General features: G+C 39.8%; 1 protein-coding gene across 4 annotated transcripts in view; it reads right to left on the bottom strand.

The window, feature by feature from the left end:
• The window catches only part of sphkap (SPHK1 interactor, AKAP domain containing), a 107995-nt gene that overhangs the window by 51319 nt on the left and 29034 nt on the right, over window positions 1-27642 (bottom strand). For 3 of the 4 annotated variants that reach the window (XM_034604408.1, XM_034604412.1, XM_034604411.1), the window contains exon 2: window positions 1013-1103. The exons of the other annotated variant lie outside the window; for it this stretch is intronic. In XM_034604408.1, the coding sequence (XP_034460299.1) occupies window positions 1013-1056 (44 nt within the window). In that variant the 5' untranslated portion in view covers window positions 1057-1103. The remainder of the gene's footprint in view (window positions 1-1012; window positions 1104-27642) is intronic. 4 annotated transcript variants of the gene reach the window in all.

Consider the following 27642-nt stretch of genomic DNA (forward strand, 5'->3'; position numbering starts at 1 on the left):
ATGAAAGCACCAATGATTTCTGTCACTCAAGAAAATCAACTCCTCTTTCCTGGTCAGTCAACTCTGCAGACTCGTTAAGCCTGAAGTATCTAGCATAAGTATTTATTTATATTTTCTGTGTTTACTTCTTTCCTTTTTAACATTCAGTGTGACATGTAATGAATATAAAGCGTACAAAGTGCTAAATAAATCATTATCACTCCACCACCTCTCTTGACAACAGGGCACAGAGTGAGTTGGAGGCAGGGGCAGAAAGCAGTGACAGCAAGTGATGACAGTGATAAATTGTGATGCAGAACATCTTCTCAGAGCAGCAGTGTGGAGATCGAATAGGAAACATTTTAGTCAAAGTCCAGCGTATGACTGGTATAAACAGGGGAGCATCATCTATTGGAAAAAGTGTTAACTCAATGTTATACCATTCGCAGGTTAACCATTCTAGGCAATGCTCACTTTCACGTTGTGAATCTACACCTTCAAGTTACTGCTTTTTATTTCAAAAGCAGTTAGACTTGACTTTTTAGGGAGCAACTTTTGGAAATTGTCCAATCCATTGTTATCATTTTCAAAGGCATAAACCACTAAAAGATCGAAGTTTTCCACTAATTTTCTGACCTGTAGTTTACATAACTCCAAAGAAGGAGTGCATCCATATGCCATCGCAGCAATACAAACATGGAAGCATGAAGAGATGTCCACTCAAGTTTTAATAACAACGAGAGGTCATTATTTATTAGTATTAACCCTGTCTATTTGTTGGTTTATTAGTTGGGTTGTTGGTTGGTGGGTTTGATTTCAGCAGCATTACACAGAAAGTACAGAGTGGATTTGGCAGAGGTACTATGTGTTCTGCTGAGTGCCAGTTAGAGCTGGACTCGCAAAAGGTGAGATGATATGAGTGACACATTTTGTAGCTCTTTCCTAATCTGGAATGATAACACAATCTTTTGCGGAAGCTCCATGAGGAAACTTGGTCAATATACAGACAACAGAAAAAAATCATTGGTCTTACAGCTCAGTGAAGGTCTGCAGCGCAGTGAACAGCGACGGCAGCATCTTCAGTCTGATTCTCCGTCCTAATTTATCTGCCCAGGTTTTTCTACCTGAAACACATAAAGACAGGTGAGTGGTTAAATCACACACACACACACAAACACACAAAAACACATAAACACACACACACACCCGCCTACACACAAAGTAGTTCACACATGCAGCATATAGAGTGATAATGACATAATAGGATCCTGCTAAGTGTTGCTGATGCGGATAGTAGAATAGAACTTTATTTTATTTTATTTGACTGTTTATTATGAATACTGAATATTTTCCATAGACAAGTACAACTGAACAGAACTGAATTAGAGTGACATCCTGTATAAACAGAAGCTATTTACACTATAAGATGCAATTAGCCTTCAGGTGCAGCTAAAGATTTAGAAGGCACATGACAGAAATCCTGTGGTTGACGAGAACCCTAAAGCTTCTTTCCCACTGGTCATGTAAACCCTCTAACTCCTGCAAACATCTGGGTTTTGTCTGCAATGGGAATGGATACAATTGGCATCAACTCCCAGGGTCAAATGACTCTGCAGTATACACAGGTTTTTATCAGCTCCAGCTCTGAACAATGCTCCAGCATTGTTGCTGCATCTTTTACAGCGATATGACGATGCATTGAACATCTGGCCGTTGTTGCATAAATAGCCAAGAATGTGTCTGTGCTTATTGGGAACAATGTGCAACAGTTAACTTTTTTTTCTTAGTGTAGTCCCAAATGCTTCCGACGCCTTGGTTTCCAATGCATTCGTGATGTCGAACATGACACACTGGGGGGAAATAGAAAGGTAAGCTCGTCTATTGGCAATGGGAAAGGAGTCAGTGGTCTTATTTTAGCAGGTTTAAGAAAAATCAGCATAAAACTGTAAATTTAGGTGTAGAAAAGGTATAATGTTCCTGCTGTCTATAACTTGAATATGTGCTTTAGTTCCTGTAGAGTTGTTGCTCCTCACCACACTGGAAAATCAAAATATGTTTTTTTGTTTCCTGACACTCTCAATGATGCTCCATATCATTGTTATATTGATTGCCTGAAATATTCAGTCAGAGACGTTCTAAGCACATTCAATATTTAACTTAAAACTGCACCCAATCTCTCGGAAGGACTTCTCCTACAACTACATGTAGAAAGAATATACTTTATATTACCATCTATTTTGTTGAATATGGTTTTTATACAGTATATATCAGCATGAACCATAGCCCAGATATCTACTGTAGTTTTTGCTGCATGAAATGTGACAGAAATACTTTTAATGTGAGAAATAAAGTGATGATTCTGCTGGTTTTAGTCTTGAGCTGTCACAGTGGGTTTATTTGTACTGTAAGTTAATGCCATTGAGATGAATAGTAAAAGGTTTTGAACATATGAGAGTCACAGTGTGCATAAAAAAGCGAATATGGTTAACAATTTCATTCACTACTGCACGTACTTGTGTTATTTATTCTGGCCTGGAGTTGATGTTGTAAACGCCTTTGGCAATGTTGCCAAGTCTGAGTGTAAAGCAAAGAGGCTCTTAGACATTATAGAAACTGCTCAATATCAGCAATCCCACTAAAACCTCTAATGCATTAAAAACACCTATACAAGCTATAGCATAATACCTTACAGTCAAGTGGACATGTGGCATATTTAAACTCCGATAATAAGGGTAGTTTGAAGTTTAAGTTGAAATAAAACTACACCTAACTATAGGTGAATAGATAAACTTCTCTCTCACACTTTGTTAGTGTGTTTGCAGAGGGTATAGGTGCACGGCTCGGTTGTCACCGTGCTATGATGAGGTCATGGAGAATGGTCATGAGGTTGCTGCACATACTAATTACATTATTTGGACATTTTAATGAGGTCAGAGCCCACAATGATGAAGTCATTTCACTTGTGTTGATGCTTAAGTTAATTTCATACATGCACCTTAATTGCTTCCTGTAACACAACAAGGACACATCCTCTTGATGATTGCTGGAGATGGATGCAAACTTGATTAATTCTCATTAATGCGTCTTATGCAATTGCAAAGTGTATTAGCATATAACACACGTCAGGGTTTCAATAGAGTCAGAAAACATCTGTTCAGTCAATTACAATGAGTGAAGAGGAAGGAGAGGTTTAGACAAACAGTCATTAGTTCGTGCTCCACTGTTTTTATGTACCTATGAGACAAGGGGCTGAGGCAGGATTAGCAGTTATTGAGGTAGCTTCAGGTTCATCTTCTGAGTATCAAAGCTTGTTCCCCTCTTAACGGGATAAATCCCCATGGTAACCTACGCTGCACCCCTAATCTGCTCTGGAGAAAGTTAATTTACTGATAACAGATCACAGCCCAACTATTGACCCATCAGATCACTGGAAAACTAGAGTCATCGATCAACAGGATTCCGACAAGGACAATCTTTGTCACTTCCTTATAAACCCTTTTAAAGGTTCAGTGTGTAAGATTTAGATAAAAGGGATCTATTGGCAGAAATTGAAAATGTAATAATCCTAGTGATGTTGAGACTGGTGTGTTTCATCTAATTTGTACAAATGGTGGTTTTCTTTGCCCTAGAATTGAAAGAACCTGTGGTAGACAGGTTCTTTCATAACTGAAAGGGGAGGGTGAGGTGAGGGGTATTTAGCAGTAACATGCAACGTCACTAAAGTCTACACACTGAACCTTTAAGAACAATTAGTATTTTTATAAATCAATGGAATAATTTTGCTGCTCCAGATTTTTATTTATCACCTTACTGTGAACTTTTTTCCCCCTGTTAGGATCCTGTGAAACTTCTTGATAACACTGATAACAGTTGAACCTTAAGTTACCTCGCTAATCCTGCAACGCAGCACCGGCTCCCTGTCCTGGGGACACCATTGTTTGTTTATTGTTTCTTACCAACATGATCATTCTCTAATCTTCTAACAAGTGGTAATTATTGATGATGAATCAATCAAATGTTATTTGTACAGCTCATATTCACAAATTGCAATGTGCCTCATAGGGTTTAATAAGGTGTGACATCCTCAACTATGAGCCCCCTTAACCTTAAAGAAGTACAAATGTAAATCAAGAGAATGTTTTTCTGGCGTAACTATTTATTTATCTCCAACCATCATCATTAGCATTAACTGTGTATATAAGTCCTCTGGTGTTTACTAGTGATTTGAAATGATGTTGAGGGCACAGACAAATGATGATGTCCTGTTAATTGGGGAAATAGACCAGAACACAGCATGCTGTGTCTAACGTCCTGGGGAGCCTTTAGAAAAGACTACATCTGACAGTATATAATGTGGTTTAATTTAAAGGTTACAGTATATGTTGAATTTATTATCTTATGTTATATAATCTCATCGTCATCTTTCCACCTCACTGGTGTAGAAAGTGAAATACACAGAGCAGTATGTGCATTACATGAAACCAGGCTGAACACAACAAAGTCAGTCCTAGCAGTTGAAAAGTGCATAGTGTAGGATGCGTTTTATTTTGGATTAAAAGCACCTTGTTGTGACTCCTCTCAAATGTCTAAATCAGATTATAAACCGTGCAAAACATGCACATCCCTAGGGCACTCCAAGGGCACAGCTCTTGGTTTATTCAGTGTCCACTGAACTGTGCTAGTTTAATTGAATTTTTCTTGGTAGGTTATAAATAAACATCACTAAAGCACTATATGAACTGATGATTCCTGTTTTGAAAAAGAATGCTCTAAGTTTTAAGATCTTTTTCATTCTTAGAGATGAGTTTTAACGTTGTATATTTGGGACATAATCAGTTTCCATGAACATACACAATAATTCATAAACACAATACAAAATGTATCGAAAAAGAAGCTCAACGAGACACTTCAAAGCTTTGAACATTCAGAAACATACATGTTACAAGAGTCTACTATTGAAAACACACTGCTTTCTTTCTTCTTGTTTCTTTAAAGATTGTTTGCAACTTGACAATACTGGGTGATGGCTTGACAACTCATCTATATGGTCTCAGCAGCCTCCAACACACATCTCAGCGTCAACAGACAAGACAATCGGCCCATATGCAGACAGACAGACGTAGTGATTGCTATTCCCATGCACAGCAACAAAGAAAGTAATTGTGTACCTGTGTTTAGTCTATTGATCGCTGGGGGACATTTTTCATATTAAAGCGTCTTGCACCCAGAACGATGAGGCCCCTACTGAATGTGGCCCCAGGGTGATTTTCACTGAGTCGCCTACAGCAGTGAAAAATGTTTATTAAATGTTACGCAGGCCGATGTTGGTACAGTAGCATTGTGATACCTCTTTATAATCTACTTACTCTGAACTCCATCTTGACCAACAAATAAAGAGTAAGAAACAGACAGAAATATGAAGCAGTTTGATCCTGATGTCTTATTGATTTGAAAGATTAAATCTCATCAACTCTCATCCTGACATCACCTGGTTGACTGCAGCCTTTCCTCTTCTATTGATGGAAAGAAAGAGACAGGCTCCTAACAAACTACAAAAGATTCAAAGCTGTAGAGCAGACACACGCGCACACACACACATACACAAAGCAAGAGAGAGAGGGACTCTCTTATGAGGGATGTACGAGGTCCCAAGGCACAGGGTTTGGGGTAATTTGTAATGCTTCTTGTAAGGGTGGAGATAAACATCGGGGGGAAAGTAGACTCGCTTTGATGGATCCACTTTGATCTTAACCAGTGTCCACAAGCACTTAATAGGTTTGTGGAGGAAGATAGAGAAATGTTCAAAACAGAAAAAAACACATTTCAAGATAATCTCATTACCCTCGCCCTCTCTCTTCCTTTCCCTCCCCATCAATTTGATCCATCATATCAGATCCACGCTGGAAGGTCATTTCGCGTTGAGACAGGCTGATTAAACAAGCAGCCCAACAGATACAGTGAGGGACAGTGAGTCCGTCTCTCTGAAGGCATCGTTAGAGGCAGAAAGGCCGACATGGTTAAATGATGTAATGTTCGCAGCTTCCATTTAATATGACTGACAGCTTTAGTTTAGCATCATTGGGTCAGTAGCTCTGTCATTATGTGATCTGTGAACAATGTTTTTGTTATTTTTTGTGTCTTTTTTTTTAAATATGCAGTTAAAAGCCTAGGGAACAACATTCTTAACTGAAGGAAACAAATCAGTGGTACCTTATTGAGCCGAGAGTGTTGGACAAATTCCTTGCTGAATAGGCCTGCAGTATAATTTTGTTTTCTGAATAACTTCCAGCACTTCTATGGAGCTAGATTCTTACGAAAACTGTTTTTTAATGGTGTTTTTTATTTGCAAACCATGCTGTGTTTGCAAGTGAATTTGTAAAACATTAATCCACCACAAATCACTTTCATCTGAAGCCATCTCCCACAATATTGATGCATGTTCTTTTTCACGTTGGGTTTTCACACATCACAGCTGTGACAAGCTCAATGTGTGGCAGGTGTTATATTGCAGTGGATATCTGCACCACACTGAGAAAAAATAAAATGTGAATAACACTTAACATTTGCTTTTACATGCTTGAAGAACTAAATGGACAAGTTAATCCAAAGTTAATAGTAAATGTTCATTATTATTTAATGTTTTGCTGTTGATCACTTATTATTACTGTTGATATTTAAGAGGTGAATAGAGCAGTACTAAAAAACTAGGTGATGCTTCTGTCAGGCCTGCAGAGTAAGAAGCGCAGGGGTTTAGGTTTTCATTAAGTGCAATAAAATCAGGATGGCAGCTCAGAGTTACTGAATCAGCCACTCAGCCCTTCTGGCAGTGTCTGTGCTAGTTGGACTTCAGTGTGGCACCAGGTCTCTCTTCATTACCTGTCAGCAAACTGCTCTAACTGACGGAAACAAGGAGAGACAGGGGAAGAGGAGAAAATGGGAAATGTTCCGGCATGTGTTTGTTCAAGTACCTGATACTGACAGTATGAAGATGATGCTCCCCTTCTCTCTGTGTAACCTCTGTTGATCAAATTCTCCATCTTGTTAAGGTTTGATACCCTTCATCCTGCCTCCTTTCTTCTCCTTGCAGACATATCCATATGCAGCTCCATCTGGGGGCTGTCTCACTTGTTCGTGTTTCACTTCACATTCACGTGTGGCTGCTTTTCTTTTACTGGTTTGTACTCAGAACACAACTGTGCATCTCTACACACAGACAGAGCCGCTGTTTGAATATCTTTAATCAAATCACAGCACCACTTGAACCAGCGTTCACGGTTTTAATCAGTTATTTTTTCTGGCTGATTAATACTGATGCCTCTTTAATCTCAGCATGTGTGCACTCTAACCCTAACCCCTTAACTTTTACCCTAACCCACAACACCCTTACCCTAACCCATAACACCCTTACCCTTAACATCCTTACCTTAACCATGATGCTAACACCCTGGACCTAACACTGCACACCCAACCCCTTTACCTCTGTCCGTCCATCAGTTGATTTGTTTCCTTTGTCAGCAGGATAATGTTAAGACTACAGAACAGATTGGGCCAAGACATGGGCCAAGAAAGAACCCATTACATTTTTGGCCTGGTTTTAGATAAAGGGGCAGACTGAGTTTAAGGGGACTGCTGGGCCGTGGCGGAGTTATGCGCTCCACTGTGTGCTATTATATTTAATTACTGTGCTTTAATCATCTGAGCCCTCAACTGCTATTCAACAAATAAACTACTGATCCTTAGTTGTATTCATTTTTCGCAGAAAGGAAAATAACCTGGAATTCTGTTGATTTTCTTTTTAATTTCACATGAGCAATTAAGCTTAAATTAAAAAGTGATGCATAACTTATCCCATTGTTTTACCTTTACCAAAAATTAATGTAAATACAATTGAGGTTTGGTACAAAGGTCATACTCACCTTTACTCACAAATACCCTCGTTTTGATCCCTTATGGGTTCATAAAAATGTATCTTCTGCAAAAAAAATTATATTTTAGATGCACAGAAGCAGTGAAACCACCCTTATCGATCCTATAAAATATGTCTTAGATCTTTGAATATGATGTCTCTTGATATTTTGTTGTTTTTCCTTGACTTCTTTCTCTTTTTATTTGTTTTCATCGCTGTATTCTTCCTACATGTCCCGTCTCTAGCACAATGTCAGCTGGGATCGCCTCAAGCTCCCCCCTAACCCTAACCCTCAAAAGGATAGGCAACATAGCTAACAGATTCATGGAAGAATGGATGAATGGATGGATGGATGGATGGATGGATGGATGGATGGATGGACAGACGGACGGACGGCCTGTATGAATTTGATCTCAGTGCGTTAATGCTCATTTTCTCTGAATAAACCAACAATAAACAATAAATTATAAATATCTATAATTCATGCTCAGGTCAGGTCATGCTTCAAGCTGTCTGCAACTAACCTGCTCAGCAGGATTATCTGTGGGGCACAAGCTAAAATCAGCTCTGTATTTTCTCAGGTTGTCAGTAAGGGACAAAGCGGCTCCCGGATGGAGGGACGGAGCGAGGAGGGGAGGTGAGGTGGTGACAAGCAAATGACTCATCAAGAGGAATAACCTGCACAGGGAGCCTTGGAGCCTGTCGGTTTGAAAGAAAATATCAGTGTGTGTGTCTCGTCATAGTTCAGTGTGCATCAGTGTGAGTGACAGAGCAGCAGAGAGAGAGATGTTAGTTCTGCACAAAGCTGCTTGTTGTTGCCCGGGAGTACTGAGCACTGTTTCGCCCTTATGTTTAGATAATGGCTCATTATTTGCTCGAAGGTGCAGAGCTACTGTTGGAGTCTCATCGGTGAGAGTCACTGCCTGCTGACAGACTGGATCCACGTTGCTGCTGCTGAACTCAAATACAGAATGCAAACTAAGAGAGAGAGCACCGGCTTCCCACCAGTAGACAACAAACAGAAAGTATTCTTCAGCCTCACAAATTGCTTTTATAGCTATAGTTCAGTCAGACAACTCACGTTCCAACGTTTATTGCAGCAGTAGAACATGTTTAGTGTTTGGCGTCTAGGCTCCAACTTAATCACTGATTACACAGGAATGATGGGAGTGATGAGGAAATACTTGTAACCCCCCATTGGAGCCTACAGGTGGATGCTGGGGTGGTGGAGGGGCTGAAGCAACTGGTAGCAATACTGCAGCAGCAGTGCGAGCAAAGGGGATGATGGGAAATGTCTCTCTGCTTAAATAGACCAACTGATAAGGTGGGTGTGTATTACAGATTGTTGTGGAGAGTGAGGTATGTCACATGATGTATGTCACATGATTGGAGCAGCGCAGCTCGAGTTAGCTGCCTGAACTAGCTCGCAGGCGTGTGCAAAAATATGTACAATAACATAAACATGAGTAAAAATCTGATTATGCGGTGGAAAAAACAAAATAAGGCAAAAATCGAACATGAAAAGTCAGCTCTGGTCTGTGAATCCATCTTTGGTGTTAGCGAACAGCTACAGTAAGCCTCCAAAAGCTAGAAGAAGAGGAGGACGAAAAATTATACTGGAGGGATGGAAAGGTAGAGGGCAGGGACAGATGCACTGACATTTCCCACCAATTACCATGGTCCACAGAGTGCATGCTTGCTCTGCCCACAGACGCTGCTGCTCCTAGCTGGCGTGTGCATCGATGTGGAATATGGACAGGCTGCAAATGGGCACATGTTTCCAGAAAAACTTAAGGCAACAAGACCTAGACCAAGTTTTGAAGAAATGGATGCACCAAATTGCATGATCACTTTGTTCTGCATTAATATAGCAATGTGTCAACACTTTGCATGACCACACCTCATTTAAAGACAAACAAGCCCAGATGGGCTCAAGTGTATTTGCTATTTGAACAATGTGGGCGCTGAATGGCAAAATTAAAACTGCATTAGGCCAGAAATAATCATAGACTGTAAATAAAGATGGATGACACGTCTCCAGGAATTGAGCCGATCAGTCATTGCCAAACATCAGTGTGATAATAACTACCTTAAATGATCATCTTTGAGAAAATTGTATTTGACGCATACTTTTAAATTGGGTCCTTATCCCATCCACTAACAAGGAGGAGGCAGGGCTTAGGGAGTCATCCGCTTTATACAGTCAATACAACACAGGTTCAATACAGGTTCTTATAGCACCAATATATAGTTAGCGTTTGGAGGATAATATAAGTGAAACATAGTTAGAATCACAGAACTGGTTCTTGCTTTGATAGTCGCTTTCTTTGTTGAATTTTCTCTCAAACCGAGGTTGCTCCTTACCGCTGCTTATCATTTCATTACCCCCCCCCCTCTCTCTTTCCTTCTTCATCCAATCCCTCTTCTTTCCTCCCCCCCTGCTGTATATATACTGCATATTTGATAACCGTGGTGTGTTTGATTTCACATGCCCAGCCCGCCTGTCTGGTACTTAATTGAATAGAGAGATTTCTTAAACGGCCACTGATATTGTGTCTGCCTTGAAGGATTTATCTGTTTAGTTTCAGCTTTAATGAGTAAAAAATACTCCTAGAATGTTTTTGTTTCTTTTGCCTTTTTGTTTTACATAGTAACAATGCTGCGTGCTCTTTTCACTTCCAATAGCAGCTTGTTTGAATGTGGATCATGTCAGTGTTGAAGAGAAAATTTGAGAGAATGAAAATAGAGAATATATATTAGACACAATGTAGACTAGTTAATTATAACTGCAATTAATTTTAATCATCAATCAGTTTGTCAGTTGCGTAACAAATAGATCAATAAACAAGTGCAGGTTTCATTTCTTGCAAGGGCAAAAGCAGTTAAATGGCTGAATGCTTGTTGGAGGGCAATGCAAGTGCACATTTGTTTTTGATTACCAAACAACGTAAATGCTGTAATTTGACACTGAGGACAAATTAATTGTCTCTGTGACAACTGAATTAACTCAGGCCTCATCTCATTCTCAGTTATGGTCCAATTTTTGCAGTATATGATCCTCTGATACCACTGAATAGCACAGACATATTTATATTTGCACTGAGAGATCAAATATATTACTCTCTCTTTCGCCTTTATATTACATAAGTGTGAGCCTCCTCTAAGCCAAGTTTGTAGGGAAAAGTGACTTTTATTCCTCTGCTTCTTTTCTATTATATCACCACTGCATGTCCCTTACATTTTCCAGATTCCAGATTGTGGATCCCTCTGGCACATTATCACCCAGGGTCCACTCCTCCACAAAAGACTGAGACCCACTGTTTTAAAGAACGACCAAAAGCAGCCACCGAACTGCTGCATCATCTATTCAGACTGCTGGTTCTACCTTGTGTCTGACACAGTTATGTCGTCCTCTGTATCGGGGGCAAATGCTAACTGAATGACAAATGATGCCTTCAGCCCTCAGACAAAGGACCAAACACAGGGTTTGTGTGAGTCAGTTTTTTTCTGTGTTGCTCTGCTTCTTCTGTATCTCCTCTCCCACTCGTGTTTCACTCCCGGCCCACTCTCTCAGTGGGGAGGAGGGAAAAACGCTGCTTAGCTAACGCTCCTGCTGGCTCGGCGTTAGCGTTAGTGTCAATTCTTACTTGTGACTGCAAGTCAACTAACAAACAGTTGTTATGAAAGAGGCAAGCAGATCTCAGCACATCGCCGGCTCGCAGTGGGATGGCTGGAGGATTTGACACAGCGTAACTCAACAGTTGGTCTGGAAAAGACGCCGATGCTTCAGGATTTATAATAACTACTTTACTCTTGTGCACAGAGCCACTTGTGACCAGTAAGTTTCTTTGGAGATGATGTGTATAAATCAGGTAGGAGAGATGGCTTTCCTCTTTGTTAAGTGCCCTCGCCCCAGTTTCTGCAGCTTGACACAAGTCAAATGTGTCTGACACAAGCTTAAGAAAACCATCACCTCATAATAACTTTGTCTTGTCAGTGAAGAAGAGGAACAGTTAACAAAAACAGTTTTGTTTACATACCACATTAACACACTTGCTTGTGCATATATTTAGGATTTAGCAAAGGAAAACATTTTCCTATCTCATGAAACATTTGCTTATACTTGTTTGCCTTGGGGTGCTTTATTCCTTATTTTCAACCGCTTCCAGCGCGTGTAGGAAATGCTCTCACTTTACCTGGCTTTGTCAGGGGGCTATGCAAGACTAGCCACTAGTCATGCATTATGCAAATGTCGGGCATCGTCACATGTCATCACACTGATGCAGAAATATCGGCTGGATTTCTGACGAGAGATTTCAGGAGCAGTGTTTTCTGTGGGTGAGAGGAGCTCCTTCTATCACGGGTTTATGTGTACAAAAAACACACGAGAGGAAAGGGAATAACTGAAAAAGCATAAATGTCTCCTTTAAATAACAGAAATAATCAAAAAAACATTTTACCCATACAATTTTCTTGTATCTCTTTGTGAAGGAATAATAGATGTGAAAATGGTCATTGTTCCCCCAAAAGTCTAAATGAACTTCTAGTTTTTTTTATTTCATTATTATTATCATTAAATGTGCTCTTTGAGAAAAAAGTGAGTGTACAAATGTTACAGTGACAATAGAAGTGTATGAAAGGGAAATTACCCACACGTAAAATAGGAATATGTGAGAGACCCAGAATAGAGTATGCCCTGTAGAGCTCATAAATGGCTGCACATTGTGCAAAAATCCCACTTCCTTTTTTAATGCTAGTAGCCTAATGTGCCGGGAGGTCTAAATATTATTCTAAAGGTCAGAGCCCTACTGAGTAGGTAAATGCACATGTGTGTCATTAAAGGACACACTGGTGTGAAGGGTGCCAGTCTCAGAGGGGAGAGGGAAGGTGATTGACAGTCACCTTTGAGCAGTAGAAGTGACTCAGATAAAGCATTTGTACAGACATAGAGACATACAGTGGATACACGGTGTAAAGGGAAATGTTTAAAGTTGAAATAAAGAAACTAATCACACACAGAACCTGCAATGTGAATATTTTTGACTGATAAATATACTGTTAAAGTATTACAATACTGACGGCCAAGTTAGGGCTGTGTGATGTGGTGAAATATACACAGATGACAGAAAAACATCAACTTTTTCTTTCATAGGCTTTATTTTCTAAGATTTTCTTTTTTTTTTTACTTAACATTTTTCTAAAATTCTGTTTTTCTTTTGTTTATGAGTGTAAACTTAATGAGGTACATAATACATATATGTGAAAGTTAGAATGCTCATATGTGAAAGTGGAATAAAATATCAGGACCAGCACAGCCCCTCATAGTCACTTACATCATTCACAATACACTTGAAACGAGACAGTACAGCCGTTGCCTGATGATTCCACATCATGGTGATTTGTGGTGTACAACATATTAAGTTGTTTTTTTTAACCCTATTTTTCACAAAAAACAACCTAATGTCTCAACTAGAATCAGTCAAGCACATACTGTATCTCCACCAAGGCCCAACATTCAATCAAGCTGCACACTCATAGTTTTTCAGTCCTTTAAATATGCCCGATTTCATCAAGAACCATGAATTATTCTCTGGGAAATCTGGGAAATTTTAGAAAAAATGCCCAGTCTCACAATTTTGAAAGAAAGCAAACAGAAATCCACCCTCTGATCCAAAGCCATATGAGTTTACATCATGAGTTCTTCCCTGACCCACACCACATCCTGCCTCCTAGTTTCATGGGAATTCATCCAGTAGTTTTGCGTAATATTTCTACATAACAAACAAACTATGCAGATGTAAACATAACCACCTGGGCAGATGTAATTATACATGGCTGTTACTGATCTGTGCAAAGCAGAGTAGAAATGACACTTTACACTGAACACTTCACGTTGGCTAAGTGAATGATGGCACATCTGTTCATTGAGCCACAGTTTGACTGGGATGATGCCGCTGACAGAGATGTGAACGGCTCATCACTGAAACAAAAACTGATCTGTTTTTCTCACTTGAAGGGTGAGATGTGTGGACACCAATCTGATGATCGAGGGGGGAGTGCAGGGGGGGGGCTTCCATTTCTTACGTTTGAAAAGATTAAATCTTACACCTAGGGCCCTTTCCCTTCTATCTTGTTTGTTCTAGACCTTTGGACATTTTTTATAGAGTCTTAACCAAAGTAGCAGGTGTGAGAGATGCCTCTGTCTGCACCAACAGACCCAAATTTACTCCGACAAGATGTGGTGGCCTTGATCCGCTTCCAGTGGCAACCAAATTGACGAAATGAACCTGTACTTTAATTGTCTCCATTCAAATGGAAAGATTACGACCCACCACATTGACATCACACTGACATTTGGACTTAATGCTGTGTTTCATATATCTTAAATATTCTAAATCCACCATAACTCTGGAAACTCAGTTGACCCTGTCAGAGAGCATTTACGTCTGTGTCAATCTTTCTGAGTCACCTCATTTGACAAGACACTTGTATGCAAGCACACGTGCGTTTGCTACGTCACACACACACGTTTTCTTGTTTTAGAAGATATGGTCTAATGGTTTTATGGTTTTGTGTGTGTTTGTGTGTGTGTGAGTGTCCCTCTGTCTGATGTGGGCTGTCAGGTGCGACCATGCAGTGCCCAGTGGGAGACGATTGAGGTGACTCAGAAGGACACTGTAGACTTGTTTCTACCTCTGGAAAATGGAAGGGTGTGGATGAGGGAGAGCTTGAGAGACAAATGATTGAAATGGTACGTGTGTGTGTGTGTGTGTGTGTGTGTGTGTGTGTGTGTGTGTGTGTGTGTGTGTGTGTGTGTGTGTGTGTGTGTGTGTGTGTGTGTGTTTATGTAGAACCGGAGGGCCGCCACCCCCACACTCAAAGAGTTCCTCTAGTCATTGAGCTGCTGCATCCACACTAATACAAAGTAACTGACACTGTTTGAATCTACTGACAGAAGTACAGGTACCGTTTGACCCTCTGTGTTTCAGCCTCTGAATGGTTAAACTGTAATGTGTGAATGTGTTTGGCAGCAGCTATCAAGATGCTTTGTAGTTGTGTGAAACTGTACGCGTGTGTGTTTCTGTGTGCAGCAGTGGGTCTATTTTTAGCCCAACCTGATGATGTATTTATGTGCCTGTCATGGGGCTGGAGCCGTACAGGTTTGTCAGGCACTTAGTGATGAACAAAGCCTCAGCACAATGTTCCAATCAGGGGAGGAATCAACAAAACAAAACGATTGAGGGGCATTTCTCTACGTCGATGCGTCATGAGTTTAATGGGTGTTTTTCAGCTTTTCCGTGTCCATCTGACAGAACACACACATTCTTACTTTAATCAGTGTGACCAGACACAATAGATAGATCTAACAAATGCATCTGTCTATACCAGCTATATGACAGAGAGGAGAGGAGAGGAGAGGAGAGGAGAGGAGAGCTCTCTTATCTTTTTACAAAAATGAACGTTATATTTGATTATTTTTGTTATGGATGCCTCATATCCAGATCAACTCACAAAACTATCAGTAAAGTATATTAACAAGAACAGTTCTGAAACTTCAATATCGTTCAGTATCTTTCCAGCAAAAACTCTCATTTGATAGGAATGTGAAAGGAAACACATCTATTAATTCAACTATAATTTCAAGGTCCATCTTGATACCGAGACACTCAGTAATCCACATGCACTTAGCGTTCCACCTCCTGGAGGCGAGCCCTACAATGAGCTAGGGCCCCTGTTCCACATGAAAGCTAATAACTGGTACATTCCAACATAAAGATTTTTACATATAATTATTTTTAGTCAACAGGATTGAAAAACCAGGTCAGAAATGTGTAATAATAGCAATTTGTCATTGTGAAAAAATGTCATAACATTTATGGAAATGAACACGATTGACAACAATATTTAATAACCGTGGTGATGCAAGTTCATTCTGTCAAAATGTGAGGTTCAGAATGAAGAGTTGAAAGAAATGCGTGAAAGCTGCTGGCTGTAATTTATACTTTTGTTCATTAAATGTCAATACATGTACTTCAATAAAAGTGTTTTCTTCAAAATCTTAAGACAGACATTTACCCTTCTAATTACTGTGCACATATGAACGTAAATACTAGGTCTGAGGATCCCTTCTGGTTACAGGAGATACAAACCTCCTGACAGGGTTTGGTCTGCGAGTGCATTAAGAGAGGAATTACACAAGTGCCAAAAAAAAAAGTCAAAAAAAACAATACATTTCTGTGACACTACACTACATTAAGGTAATTGAGTGTCCATTCTAAACATGACTGTTTGGAATGGGCCAGTTGCTTGGACCCAGAGCCATTTACCTGTTGATTCAATGTTTGATGAATCTTGAATCGATCGGCAGAACCATGAACTGGAGAATCTGTATTTTTGATTTTTGAAACTCACCGCAAAATGATCGACCTGAAGTCACAGAGTGATCAAATGCTGCCTTGTTGAAACTGGATAATGAGCACAAATCGTATATGCATATCGAATTTGGACAGATAGCAAACAGATAAAAAAATGTATTTTGGGGATATAACCACTGTTCCCTGAAGGAAGGACACCAATGGTTTGCCCTTTTCCAGCCTGTCTTGTTCTCAGTGTACAGCAGCTGTTTAGAAGAGCCCCAGCAGGTCTGAGCCTCCAAACCTGCCACGAGTCATCAGTGTTTCATCCATGACAGCAATGATCTGAATAATGAGTCAGGGAACTGAGTCTATAACCTTTTGTCTTATCTTTTAGTAATTGTTCAGTGAACGTTTTAAAACATTTCTCTTTATTTGAGCCTTTAACTAGATCTTTCACTTGCTCGCACTCACTTTCTTTCTTTTCTGTTTCTATGCAATTTTTTTTAATTTAATTTATTTAAATTTTTTCTTTCCTTTTCTTTTAAATGTTATTTTTTTTAAATGTTCTTATCTTAAGCTGCATTTCTTGTATGAAAGGTGCTTTAGAAATAAAAGTTAATGATCATATTATTATCTTGTATTGCGATATAAAACATTTGATTTGATCGCTCTTTCAACGAACAAAATCTTTAAGATCATTAGAAGCAGCTTTTATTCATTTATTCCGTGTAATCTTTTTATACAGCGAGTCATCATTTTAAACAGCGACAAATGCTAATCTAATCACACGAACATTGACTCCCAATTTTTCTTTCATTCATTCACACCTGTCACCATCCATCCTGTCGATCTCCTTCTCCTCCCTCCCTCCTTTTTGTTTTAGCCTTCCAATGGCCTCGCTGCATTATTAACATCACGGGGCTATTTTCAGGCACCCTGAATTACGTACATACAGTTTCTAAACGAGCCTGTCGAGCGACCGTGTTTGGTTGCTTGACTGATCCCTTGCATGTGTGTTCGGGGTTCTCCCCGCACGTTCTGTCTCTGGGCAGACGTGTGAGGCTGGATGCGTGAATAAATAGTGATGGAGAGGAAGTTGATTTAAGAGTACTCTTTATGTACAGTATGTAAATATCTGTAAGTGTGTGTGTGTGTGTGTGTGTGTGTGTGTATGTGTGTATTATTTAGCCTAATGCCATGTGTTCCAGTAATACAGTAGAGATCAATTGTCTCAGTGTCCATTAGTGAAGCGTTCTGACCCTGTGGGAAAAGCATGGAACCGGATGCCTGCACTACAGCAGCCTGGCATAACGTGCGCTCTCATCCATTTAATCCCTGTCTGCCCTTTTGTCTCTCTCCCTCTCTCCCACTGTTTCAGTCTTTCCTCACCTTTTTACAATCTACATCACGATACATCCTCTTCCAAGATTAGCTTCCCTCAGTCACACTGATGAAATGACTCCACAGCTTTGAACTTATACATGAATACAGTACAATACACAATGAATGAGCAGAGTATAAGGTCTTGGCAGTATTCACAAAGCATGAACCACATCATTGGGTGATCTGCTGTGGCAGTGAGGCTGACAAACTGACACTGTGACACAGGGAAGCTGAAGTGGGCTTTTTTTCAAACATCACAGGACAAATGTATCTTGGATCACGCTTGTTGTTGTTTAGTACCAATAGTGCACAAATAAGAAAATCTAAATCTTGATTATTAGTATTACTCTCCAATTTTTGGCTGGACCAAAACTGTCCATGACTGTGAGTGATGAAGATACAGCATTGGTCTGCAGGCTGAGAGTTTACCCATTGGCGATTGCTCTATAGAAATGAATTGGCGAGAATAGCTTCATAAGTTGTCATCAGGCTGGTGTGTAAAGGCAGTGTTGTCAACTTAGCACTTTTGTCGCTACATTTAAAAAAAACTCTAGATATAGAGGTGAGTACGTTTTTAAGTTTTTCTCAGATTTATCGTTTTGCATGTGAATATTACAATAAACAGCACAACTGTTGAAACTACGCAGAATGAAAAAAGCAATGCAATGTTATGAATATAATGATCATATCATATTCTTGTGACATTTTGCAGGTTTCTGAGCTATAGCTACTATGGCCTCAATCTCGCACATTGACCATACATGGTCCAATCCTATACTAGGTTTTGACCTTGTGCTGTTTATGAAATAATACTTTTGATTTGCTTGTATCTCGGGAAAAAAAACAAAGTTGTCATCATCATCCTGTTCTGTGTCATCTTCAGTGTCCTTCGTGTTCATGTGTTGCCTTCATGTTGTTTCCTGTCCTCATCCGTCACACCCTAGTTATGTCTTTATATGCTGCTGGAAGAGTTCATTCTAATCATCAGATAAGTGTTGTCTAAGTGAGTAAACGTTATTTTTTTTTAACATCTGGGCTTGAAGGGGAAAAGTTTGATTCATAACTCACAAACCCATAGTAAAACTTGCAAGTATACACAGCACTTTACTCTCAACATACTTTAATGATAAAGTCAATTGTTTAATTTCCATCTGAATCATTCACAAATTTTAGATTGAAAAATTATTTTGGACTTGATGTAGAAATCTCTACACAGACTTCAGTCAACTTGTGCTGCATTTGCCAACATCTGGACATTTCAAGATTCTCGAGCTTAAATGAGGTGAACACGACGACCACTTCACATATAATCATGGTGCATTAAATTGGGTGAGTGATAAAGAGGAGAGACGTCCTGTAAGAATGTGTCTCGATAACGACTGACTGTAGGTAAGAGAGACGCAAAGAGACAGGAAACAACAGATGGCGTTCTTTGTTTGTGTGCAAAAAGCAGCCCACTGCTGACTAACAGGTCAAACGGATCCACACTAATCTATAATATAACATCACGTAAAAACCCTGGTGAGGAAAGAGGAGAATAAAAATGATTAGATTTGTCTCCATCTAATCATTTTTATGCTCTCCTGTGACTGGAGCTGGTCCAACTCAACTGCTTCAGCTGTCCCTCCACCAAAAACTAAATAATGCCACTGTACTAAATGCTGTGTGTTTATTTTGATCTCACATGATGTTGAACTGCTATCCCAGGTGATATAGCAGACACATGTTACCAAACGTGACTGTTGTCCTCATTATGAACAGTCCCTTTCTGAAGAAGAAGCCAACATGTTTTTTTTTTACTTCTGTTTGGCTGCCAGAGGAAAAATAAACAGGATGGCTCCAACTCAACGTCATGAAAAAATAAACTAAATAAAAAAAAAAAACCTCCTCAGTGTAATTTCAAAAGGCTCGACTCCCTTCTTCTGTGTCCTCCTCAAAGAGATTAATTGATTACATACTGTAGATTTGGCTCATTAGCGGACGACTTGCCCACACATGAGGTTTAACGAGCTCGGCGGCGGGGGAGCGCTGCCAAGAGCTCGTTATAGTTTGTCGAGGCCTGTGTTAATTGCTCCATCACGCTGTTTGTCCAGTTTCAGTGGTGACGTGCTGATTCATTGACTCTGCCAGGTATCACACCAGACGCTGCCTCTGTGGTTTAGCCCTCTCTCGCCCTCTCTCACTCTCTCTCACTCTCTCTCTCTATCCATATTCATGAACGACACATAGGCATTTATGAATACATCTGCATATATGGGTGTTATGACACACATGAATGCATCCTCAGAGCCGTAAACGTTTTTGTTGTTTTTTTGCGGTCAACCATGGAGCTGCAAATTAAAGAGGAGGGATTGTAGAAGAAAATTTCTACTGGGTAGAAAAACTGTAAGAAGCCAAGTTAAGTAATATTCAAGCCAAAACAGACAGTAACTATGTCACATGCAAACATCTACCAATGCATGACAAGTTAATATGTAATTTATGGTTTACCCAACTTGTGGGTGTGTTAATGCTGAACACAGTGAATACAGAGCCGTTAAGGAGACCTGGCTAAAAAAAAAGCAGAGAAAAACAATCATCCAGTGGCAGAGAGCCCAGGCCTGGCTCACCATCGACATATAATCAATAGGATTTTTTAAGCAATGGGGATCTATCTTTCAAATCTCAGCAGGGGCTGTTGGGAGGTCTTAAGTTTTAAAACAGATTCATATTTTGAGCAACTGATTTTCTTTAGAAAAACTGCCGTGGTTACAACGATTGAACCCATCCATTTTCTGGGTGTCTTTCTGTCCTCCCCCGTTCTCTCTCCACGTTTCAAACTAACTGTTCTGACAGTGAAGGTGAAATGCAAAACAAAAAAAACATTGGGAGTTTGGGGCGTTTGTCTCGGCAGAGGTAGGCTCTCGAGGCACCCGTCTATTTATTCTTCTTATGGCAATTTAGTACTGAATGTCAAATTTCCTTAAAATAAATTATATTTGATAAAAAAGCATGTACCCAATCGTACCCAATGTTTTTTGACATTTTCAGATATGGTCATGACATGAAAACCATGATAAAACGTGCCAGTTATGTAATGTTGCTGGTGTAATGTCGATATGACTCAACAGCTATTTTCAGTGGCTATTTTTGCTGAAAAACATGTCACAGATGTGTATGTCACACAGGCTGTGTGGCTGCTCAAAGCTGTTAATGAGGATGCTACAATGAAAAGCAAGAGGTTCAGCGGCCATCATGCACAGGTCACGTAAGCGGTGTGGCACAGGCCCGAGGCCGCAGCTCTTTTTATAGCATGTTTTGACTTGTATGAAAGTCACAGGTAATATAATAACATTAGCACTGACTCTCTTCCAACAAGTCGGACAAAGAAGCAGCTAAATGGATCAACACCTGTGTTTTTCTGCTATCATGTCAAAATGTCTGCTGGAAAATGTAAAACCTGAGGTAACAAGAGTCCAAAAGGTTTTCATGTTTTGTGATGAACTAAAAGGTTTGAACTGTCATTCAAAGCTGTGGACAACTTGGGATTTGAGACACTGATGCACATGCCCATTCTTTAAAAAAAAACAGGCATATTGTGTTTTAAATGGTGCAAAGAGATACGTTCATGAAGTTAATGTTGTCCACGGAACATTTTAATATTGGAGCGATAGTGTAGTATTCAAATTGTGGGTTATGATTGTCTGTTAAAAAGATTGTAATGTGATTTTTAGTGGCCAGATCGTCCACCCTATGTTAGTGGAGATTTAAAGTCAGGACTCTGTCAGAACTCTGTTTGATTGGATCTATTGACCTTGTTAAGTATCAATAAAGTCAAGTTTATTTTTCTTTAACATATCTTCAATAATCGCAAGATTACACATGCCTAAGGAATCATGACATCATGAGCCTTTATTTTAGTTCCTGATAAGCTTGGCTTTCACTGCACACGTCTGTGCAACATCAGGCACAACATTTAGCAGAAAACATTACCTCTTGATATATGGCACATCACCACTGAAGGGGAAAGTGCTTCTGTTATGTCCTGCAGCAATCAGTATATTTTACCAGGTAGCGAGAGCAGCGAATACAGCAATACTACCTGGAAACACTAGGGGGAAAAGACTATTCCTCCGTGTAACACAGTGCTGTAGGGATGCAGGATTAAGCACATTCAAACTGTGACTTTTATTCATTCCTCTCTGCAGTCTCATTTGTAAATAACTCCCACATTTGCATTAGCAGAGAGATCTGATGAATCAAAGCAAGAGCAGCTAATTTGTGCCCAAAGCTGCATCAACAACTGACAAAATCCCACATGAGGAATTGAGAACAGGCAGGACTAACACTGTGAGAGGAGCTGCTTTGGACAAACAACAATGTTTTTCAACCTTTCTTTAATCTGTAACTACGTAGCTTGCTGTTACACCACACTGCGAGATCACAAACTAGGCCTTAATATACTACATCCCTCCGGAAATTGTTGTGAAGGACTACAAATTAGGGGGAAATTAAATCATAAAAGTGTAAATACTTCCCAAAGTAAAGCTTATGGGAGTGGAAGAGTGTGTGTGTGTGTGTGTGTGTGTGTGTGTGTGTGTGTGTGTGTGTGTGTGTGTGTGTGTGTGTGTGTACGTACGTGTGTACGTGTGTACGTGTGTGTGTGTGTTTGCGCTGCAGGAGGAAAAGAGAAAACACTGGGGAGGAAGAGAGTGGAATTAAGGCTTCAGAAATGTTACATCCCTTATTTCATACACATCACTGGGACACAACCACACAAGGGCACGCATGCATGCACGCACCCACGCACACACACACACACACACACACACACACACACACACACACACACACACACACACACACACACACACACACACAGAGTCACAGTGATAAACAGTCTTAAATCTATAGCAAGGTTATTTTTATACATAAAAACAAAAACAGACATAGCAGATGTCTCGTTGGTTCGCCTTGAGGCTGGGGCTGCTTCGGCAGTGAGGCAGGCCAGCAAACACTAGGAACACAAGCAACTGAAATCATGATGAGCTAAGTTTGTGGAGTGTGGTTCAACCACAGGTTATCATGAACAAAATTTGTCAGACTGATTTATCAGTAAAATGACAAATATTGGCTCTTCACAGAGAAATTGTGACTAAAAGATTTTATGTTTGCAGTTATGAAAACTTACATTTTACTGATTAAACAATGCAGAAAAGGTGTGTATTCATGTTTACATTTCACAGAAAAGAAATATGTTAATGTTATCCTGCTTTAAAGGGTATAATGTTAAAATTCATTTCCATGGCACATCAACTCTGAATAAATGTACTCATTCAAATGTGATGTAACACTGAAGTGATGACAAGATTAGCCATAACTCACATAGGGCATACTTCACAAATCCTAGCTTTTATACTTCAGTTACTTTTGTAACTTGCATTGAGCCAGCTCCAAAGATACAATACTGATAGTGAGAATAAATGTTCTGACTTGAACCAACTGAAAACATAAAAGACATAGAATAATGTGTATATATATTGCATGTGATGTCTCCTAGGTACAAGCATAAAACCATACAAGTTACACACACACACACACACACACAGTGGAGCATACAGTTTTTTGACTGAAAATGAAATAGACTGGTCTTGTGTAAGGTCCTTCCATTTGAACCTACACAACATTTTTTTATTTAATTTGTCCTCCAGTCATAAAGTGTCTTGGCATTGGCACTACAAAGACGGTCAGAGCACAGAGCATGTCGGCTGCTCTCTGAAAATTGGTGTGATCCTCTTATAACCAGCTTCTCGCTACACAAGCCCCCTGCACCTAATTATATTTTGGACATAGCTCTGGTAATGTGCGTTTGATAGTGCACAGCACACTGCACCTCGGTCTCGCTGCTAAAGCTATAAATTGATTTAGCACACTCACGATCAGCCCAAATTGTCACTTAACAGCCTCCGAGCTCAAAGCTTTTGATCTGCCACTTGATCAATTTTCTGCCCTGTCAAAACCCATTAGCCAGTCACAGTCTCTTACAGTGGTGTGAGGAAGCAGAGAGGAACACTGACAGTATCACTGAACACAGATCACACGCCGGTGTAAACACATGGACGAGAAAGACGTGGCATGACCAACATTCTGTCACAGAAGGAGAGAGCAGCACAGAGAGGAATCTTTTTTCCCCTTTGATATTTGACTAAATATCGCAGAGTCCAATTATTAAGTTATTTGTCTGACCTAGTTTTAACTCATGTTTGGGCTCATTTTGGCTACAGTTGTTGTTATTGCTTTTTGCGCACAAAATACTTAAAATGTTTTGAAATAAAGGTAAATATTATGACCTTAGGTGGCAGAAATCGCATTTACCAGAAAGCTTTAAAGCTCATTAATGCTGCCTTTACCTATGAAATAGGGACATGTCTGTTTCAAACAAAGTATCTATCACTGTCTACATACCTATACTTCCATGCGTCCTTTAAGTTGGCATGGTTGATAAGCAATATACTGTATACACTGGAGGGCAGTGCAAAGTCAAGAGTTTCTGTCAACAACAAACTTGTTGATGGTGGAGGTTAAGAAAGAGGCAGATGTGGCTGTTTGTCCCTGTTCCCAGACGAAGTAACATTATATAGATGTTAGTGCAAATTTCATGTCCTTTGGTCGTCCGGCTTGAACTATTGGCTACACTGCCACCCCCCCCCCCCCCAGACTTCCGATGGTACTGCTCCATTTCGTTTGTTTCGTTCAGAAGACGTGTACAAATATGAATCAAGTGAACGCAGTGTGAACCAAAGGCTCCTTATGTTTTAATGAACGTATCTAAGCTTGAGCTGGATGAGCCTTTAGATTTAGTTGACTTGGATAAAATGTTTCTCTGATACTACTCTTGTGCTGAGTAAATATTATGGCCATATATCTACGCATATCCTTCCACAATAAATTCAGCCACTCTTTTTGTCAGAATGTCCTTTACTCACACTAATGGTCACAAATAATGACTGTATCATATTCCAATACTGCAATGCTGCAAATAGTCTTCTGCTATTTCAATTGAATTTTTTCATCAGCTTTATTTGTTCCCCAAAAAACAATACAGTTGAGCTCCAGGCAGCTCTGCTCCAGACAATACCAGAAGTAAACAGCACCACACACACACACACACACACACACACACACAGACACACAGGTTTGTACATCTATCATAGTTAGGACCCTAATTGGCGTAATGCATTCCCTAGCCCCTTACCCTAACCTCAACCATCAAAACTAAATGCCTAACCCTAACCTAATTCTAACCCTAAACCTAAAACCAAGTCTTAACCCCGAAACAGCCCATTTAAAGTGGGTCAGAAAGTGAGGACCGGCCACTCACTTTCCCAAAAATATCTCACTCTTATAGGTTGTAAGCTCAAAATGGTCCTCACAAAGATATCTGTACAAGTAAACACATACACACTTCCCAGCTTCGCTACTTGTGTACAGTATGACACGTCAAGCGTGTGATACAGGTGTCCATTAATGTACATATGCAACAACATTGTGGCTGCCACGAGAAAGAAGTCTTGGGAAATGGAGGGAAATTCCTCATGTTCCTGATCATACAGAGACGTCCCGTATGGTCCAGCGGTAGGATTCCTGAGGTGACCCCTGTTTGACTCCTGGTATGGGAGCTATTGATTTAGTATCTCATCAACCAATCTTAGGATTAAATATTCACATCCACATTCACATACATCACATATAGTTTTAAGGTAATGTATTTGACTTTTTACTTTTTTAAATTCAATACTGGCACTTATTGCATGGCTGAGCTGACATGTCCTTCTTATCTAACACTTTCCATTGTACTGAGCTTGGGTCTGGTTCCAACACAATGATGAGAATGCCTGTCGGGTTCGGGCCGGTCTAGATTTCTCTCTGGCTCGGTTGAGTTTGGACAGAAAATTGCAGCCCGAGTCACACTCTAATGCCTAAGGCCCGAGACACAACACTTACACGACCTGTGCATAACGGTCACTGAACCTCGTGCCTTTCATATCAGTGCCCAGGCTGTGACGTGACTGCACCGTCCATGATTCGTTTCTAGCTATAGACTTTTGTCCGTGTCATTCTCCTCGTCTTGCCCCCTTGTTTCCTGGCCAAGCTATATTTCACACAGATGATGTTGAGTAATGGTGATCTGAAGTGTGAGATCAATTCAACATTAGTACATTTTGGTGGGAAAAGGTGTCAAAATAAAGCAAACATTGAAATTCCATTAAGTCCCACTGCCATTACCAAACTGAAATAGTGGTACGTTTTATGTCACTTTTATTTATTTTCCTTTTACAGCAGATGAGTTGAAATCCTTTTTAGTGGGAGGAAGATAGACAGTGCACCTAATGACGTACCTATTCAGAGTAATGAGCTGAGATCACTTAAGCCCTAGATGGCAGTTTAATTGCCCGGTCGACCTTAAAGAGACATGATGGAGTAACTTGATGAGGGATGAAGACGTACTGGAGCGTTAAGGGGAAATCACCAATAACAAGGTTAGAGAAGTAAAGTGGAAGACGTGTCATCCTTTGCTTCATGACACAGACTACAGAATTTAATGTAGATTTACGCTGCAATGAATCTAATCGAATCCAGGTTTTCTGTTTTGGTTACTCAGACGCTTCTCTTTGATCCGCTGTGTAGCGAGAATTGAATTCCATGCAACAGACGTCACGTCAGTAAAATGTTATGAGGCCTTTTCACTTTTGAATCTATTCAAATGTTGATGAGTTTCCTCTTTCTCCCTCACAGGTAATACATGATGAGCCAGCAGCAGCTTCATAATAAATTAATCACATCTTTCAGTCTGACTCAAGGCACAATGTGTCTTTTAAGTGAAAGGTCAGACTTTCTAATCAGTTACTTTAGGAATCTTAACACTCATGTCTGATGTCACCAATGTTCAGCTTTCTTGTTGAATTTCTTTATTGGTCAGTCTTTGATAATAGATTGGGTAACAGAGGGCAGAGACTCAATTCATGAATAGTTACAATCAAAGAGGTGGTCCCCAAATTAATGAGCGGAAATAATGTAGTGCCTGAAATAACCTAGTGCACCAATTGATTTACATGGGGCTTCACACGTGGAAACAAAAGCTGTCAAAACTTTGGGTAACAATGTGGTAATGTAGGAAAACTTTATTTTTTACGGCCAACACAACCAATTGAACCACACAATGGAATCGGTTGGTCTGTTTGTAAGCAACATTAGGCTGCACAAAATCTACCCGACAGATTAACACGAAACTTGGTGGAAGGATGCAGTTTGGGTCAAAGAAGAACTCTTTACATTTTGGTGCAGATTTTTTTTTACTTTCAACATTATAAGAATGGGCAAGGCGGTAGAAGAGCATTTTCAACATTTTCTTTAGGTTGAACTGATCTCTGAATGTGTGAAATTTGGTGCAGCTTGACTGAATTAAGGCCTTGGCCGTGTTTTGTGCTCCACTGATGTGCAATTATTGTAATATATTTACGAAAGCTAAATTGCATTGATAGTGACAGATTTAGCTAATTTCTTTGTAATCTTTGTATAATTGAACATTTAGATTTTTCAGCAATCAAGTTGTTTGGGTTTTGGCAACGTCTGATGTGCGTTCTATTTGAAATTTTCTTTTTAAGTTTCATAATATGAAATGAGTTGCAGCCATAAATGTTTTACAATTTGTTTCTCAGTTTATAATTTAAACCTGTTTACATCAGTCATGAGCTTTGGAGCCTCTGAACAGATCTGGAATTAATAGAGATGTGTTTTTACCTAGGAATTCATGTTATGCAAACCTTTTTTTATTTATTTACTTATTCATAATGATGCAGAATTTCTGTTGTAAACCTACAGCTGAAACCCTGAGTGAGGTCTGTGTTACAGCTGAACCTCTATGGCATCGTGTGAAGACAGTCTTGTATCTTGTTTCATGAAAAGAATACAACCCGTCTGATATTTGTTCTAGAAACGGCTTGGCTGCAGTCTGGTGTATATGAATCTGCATACATT

This window comes from Hippoglossus hippoglossus, chromosome 13 (genome assembly GCF_009819705.1).
Source record: "Hippoglossus hippoglossus isolate fHipHip1 chromosome 13, fHipHip1.pri, whole genome shotgun sequence".
NCBI classification, from domain to species: domain Eukaryota; kingdom Metazoa; phylum Chordata; class Actinopteri; order Pleuronectiformes; family Pleuronectidae; genus Hippoglossus; species Hippoglossus hippoglossus.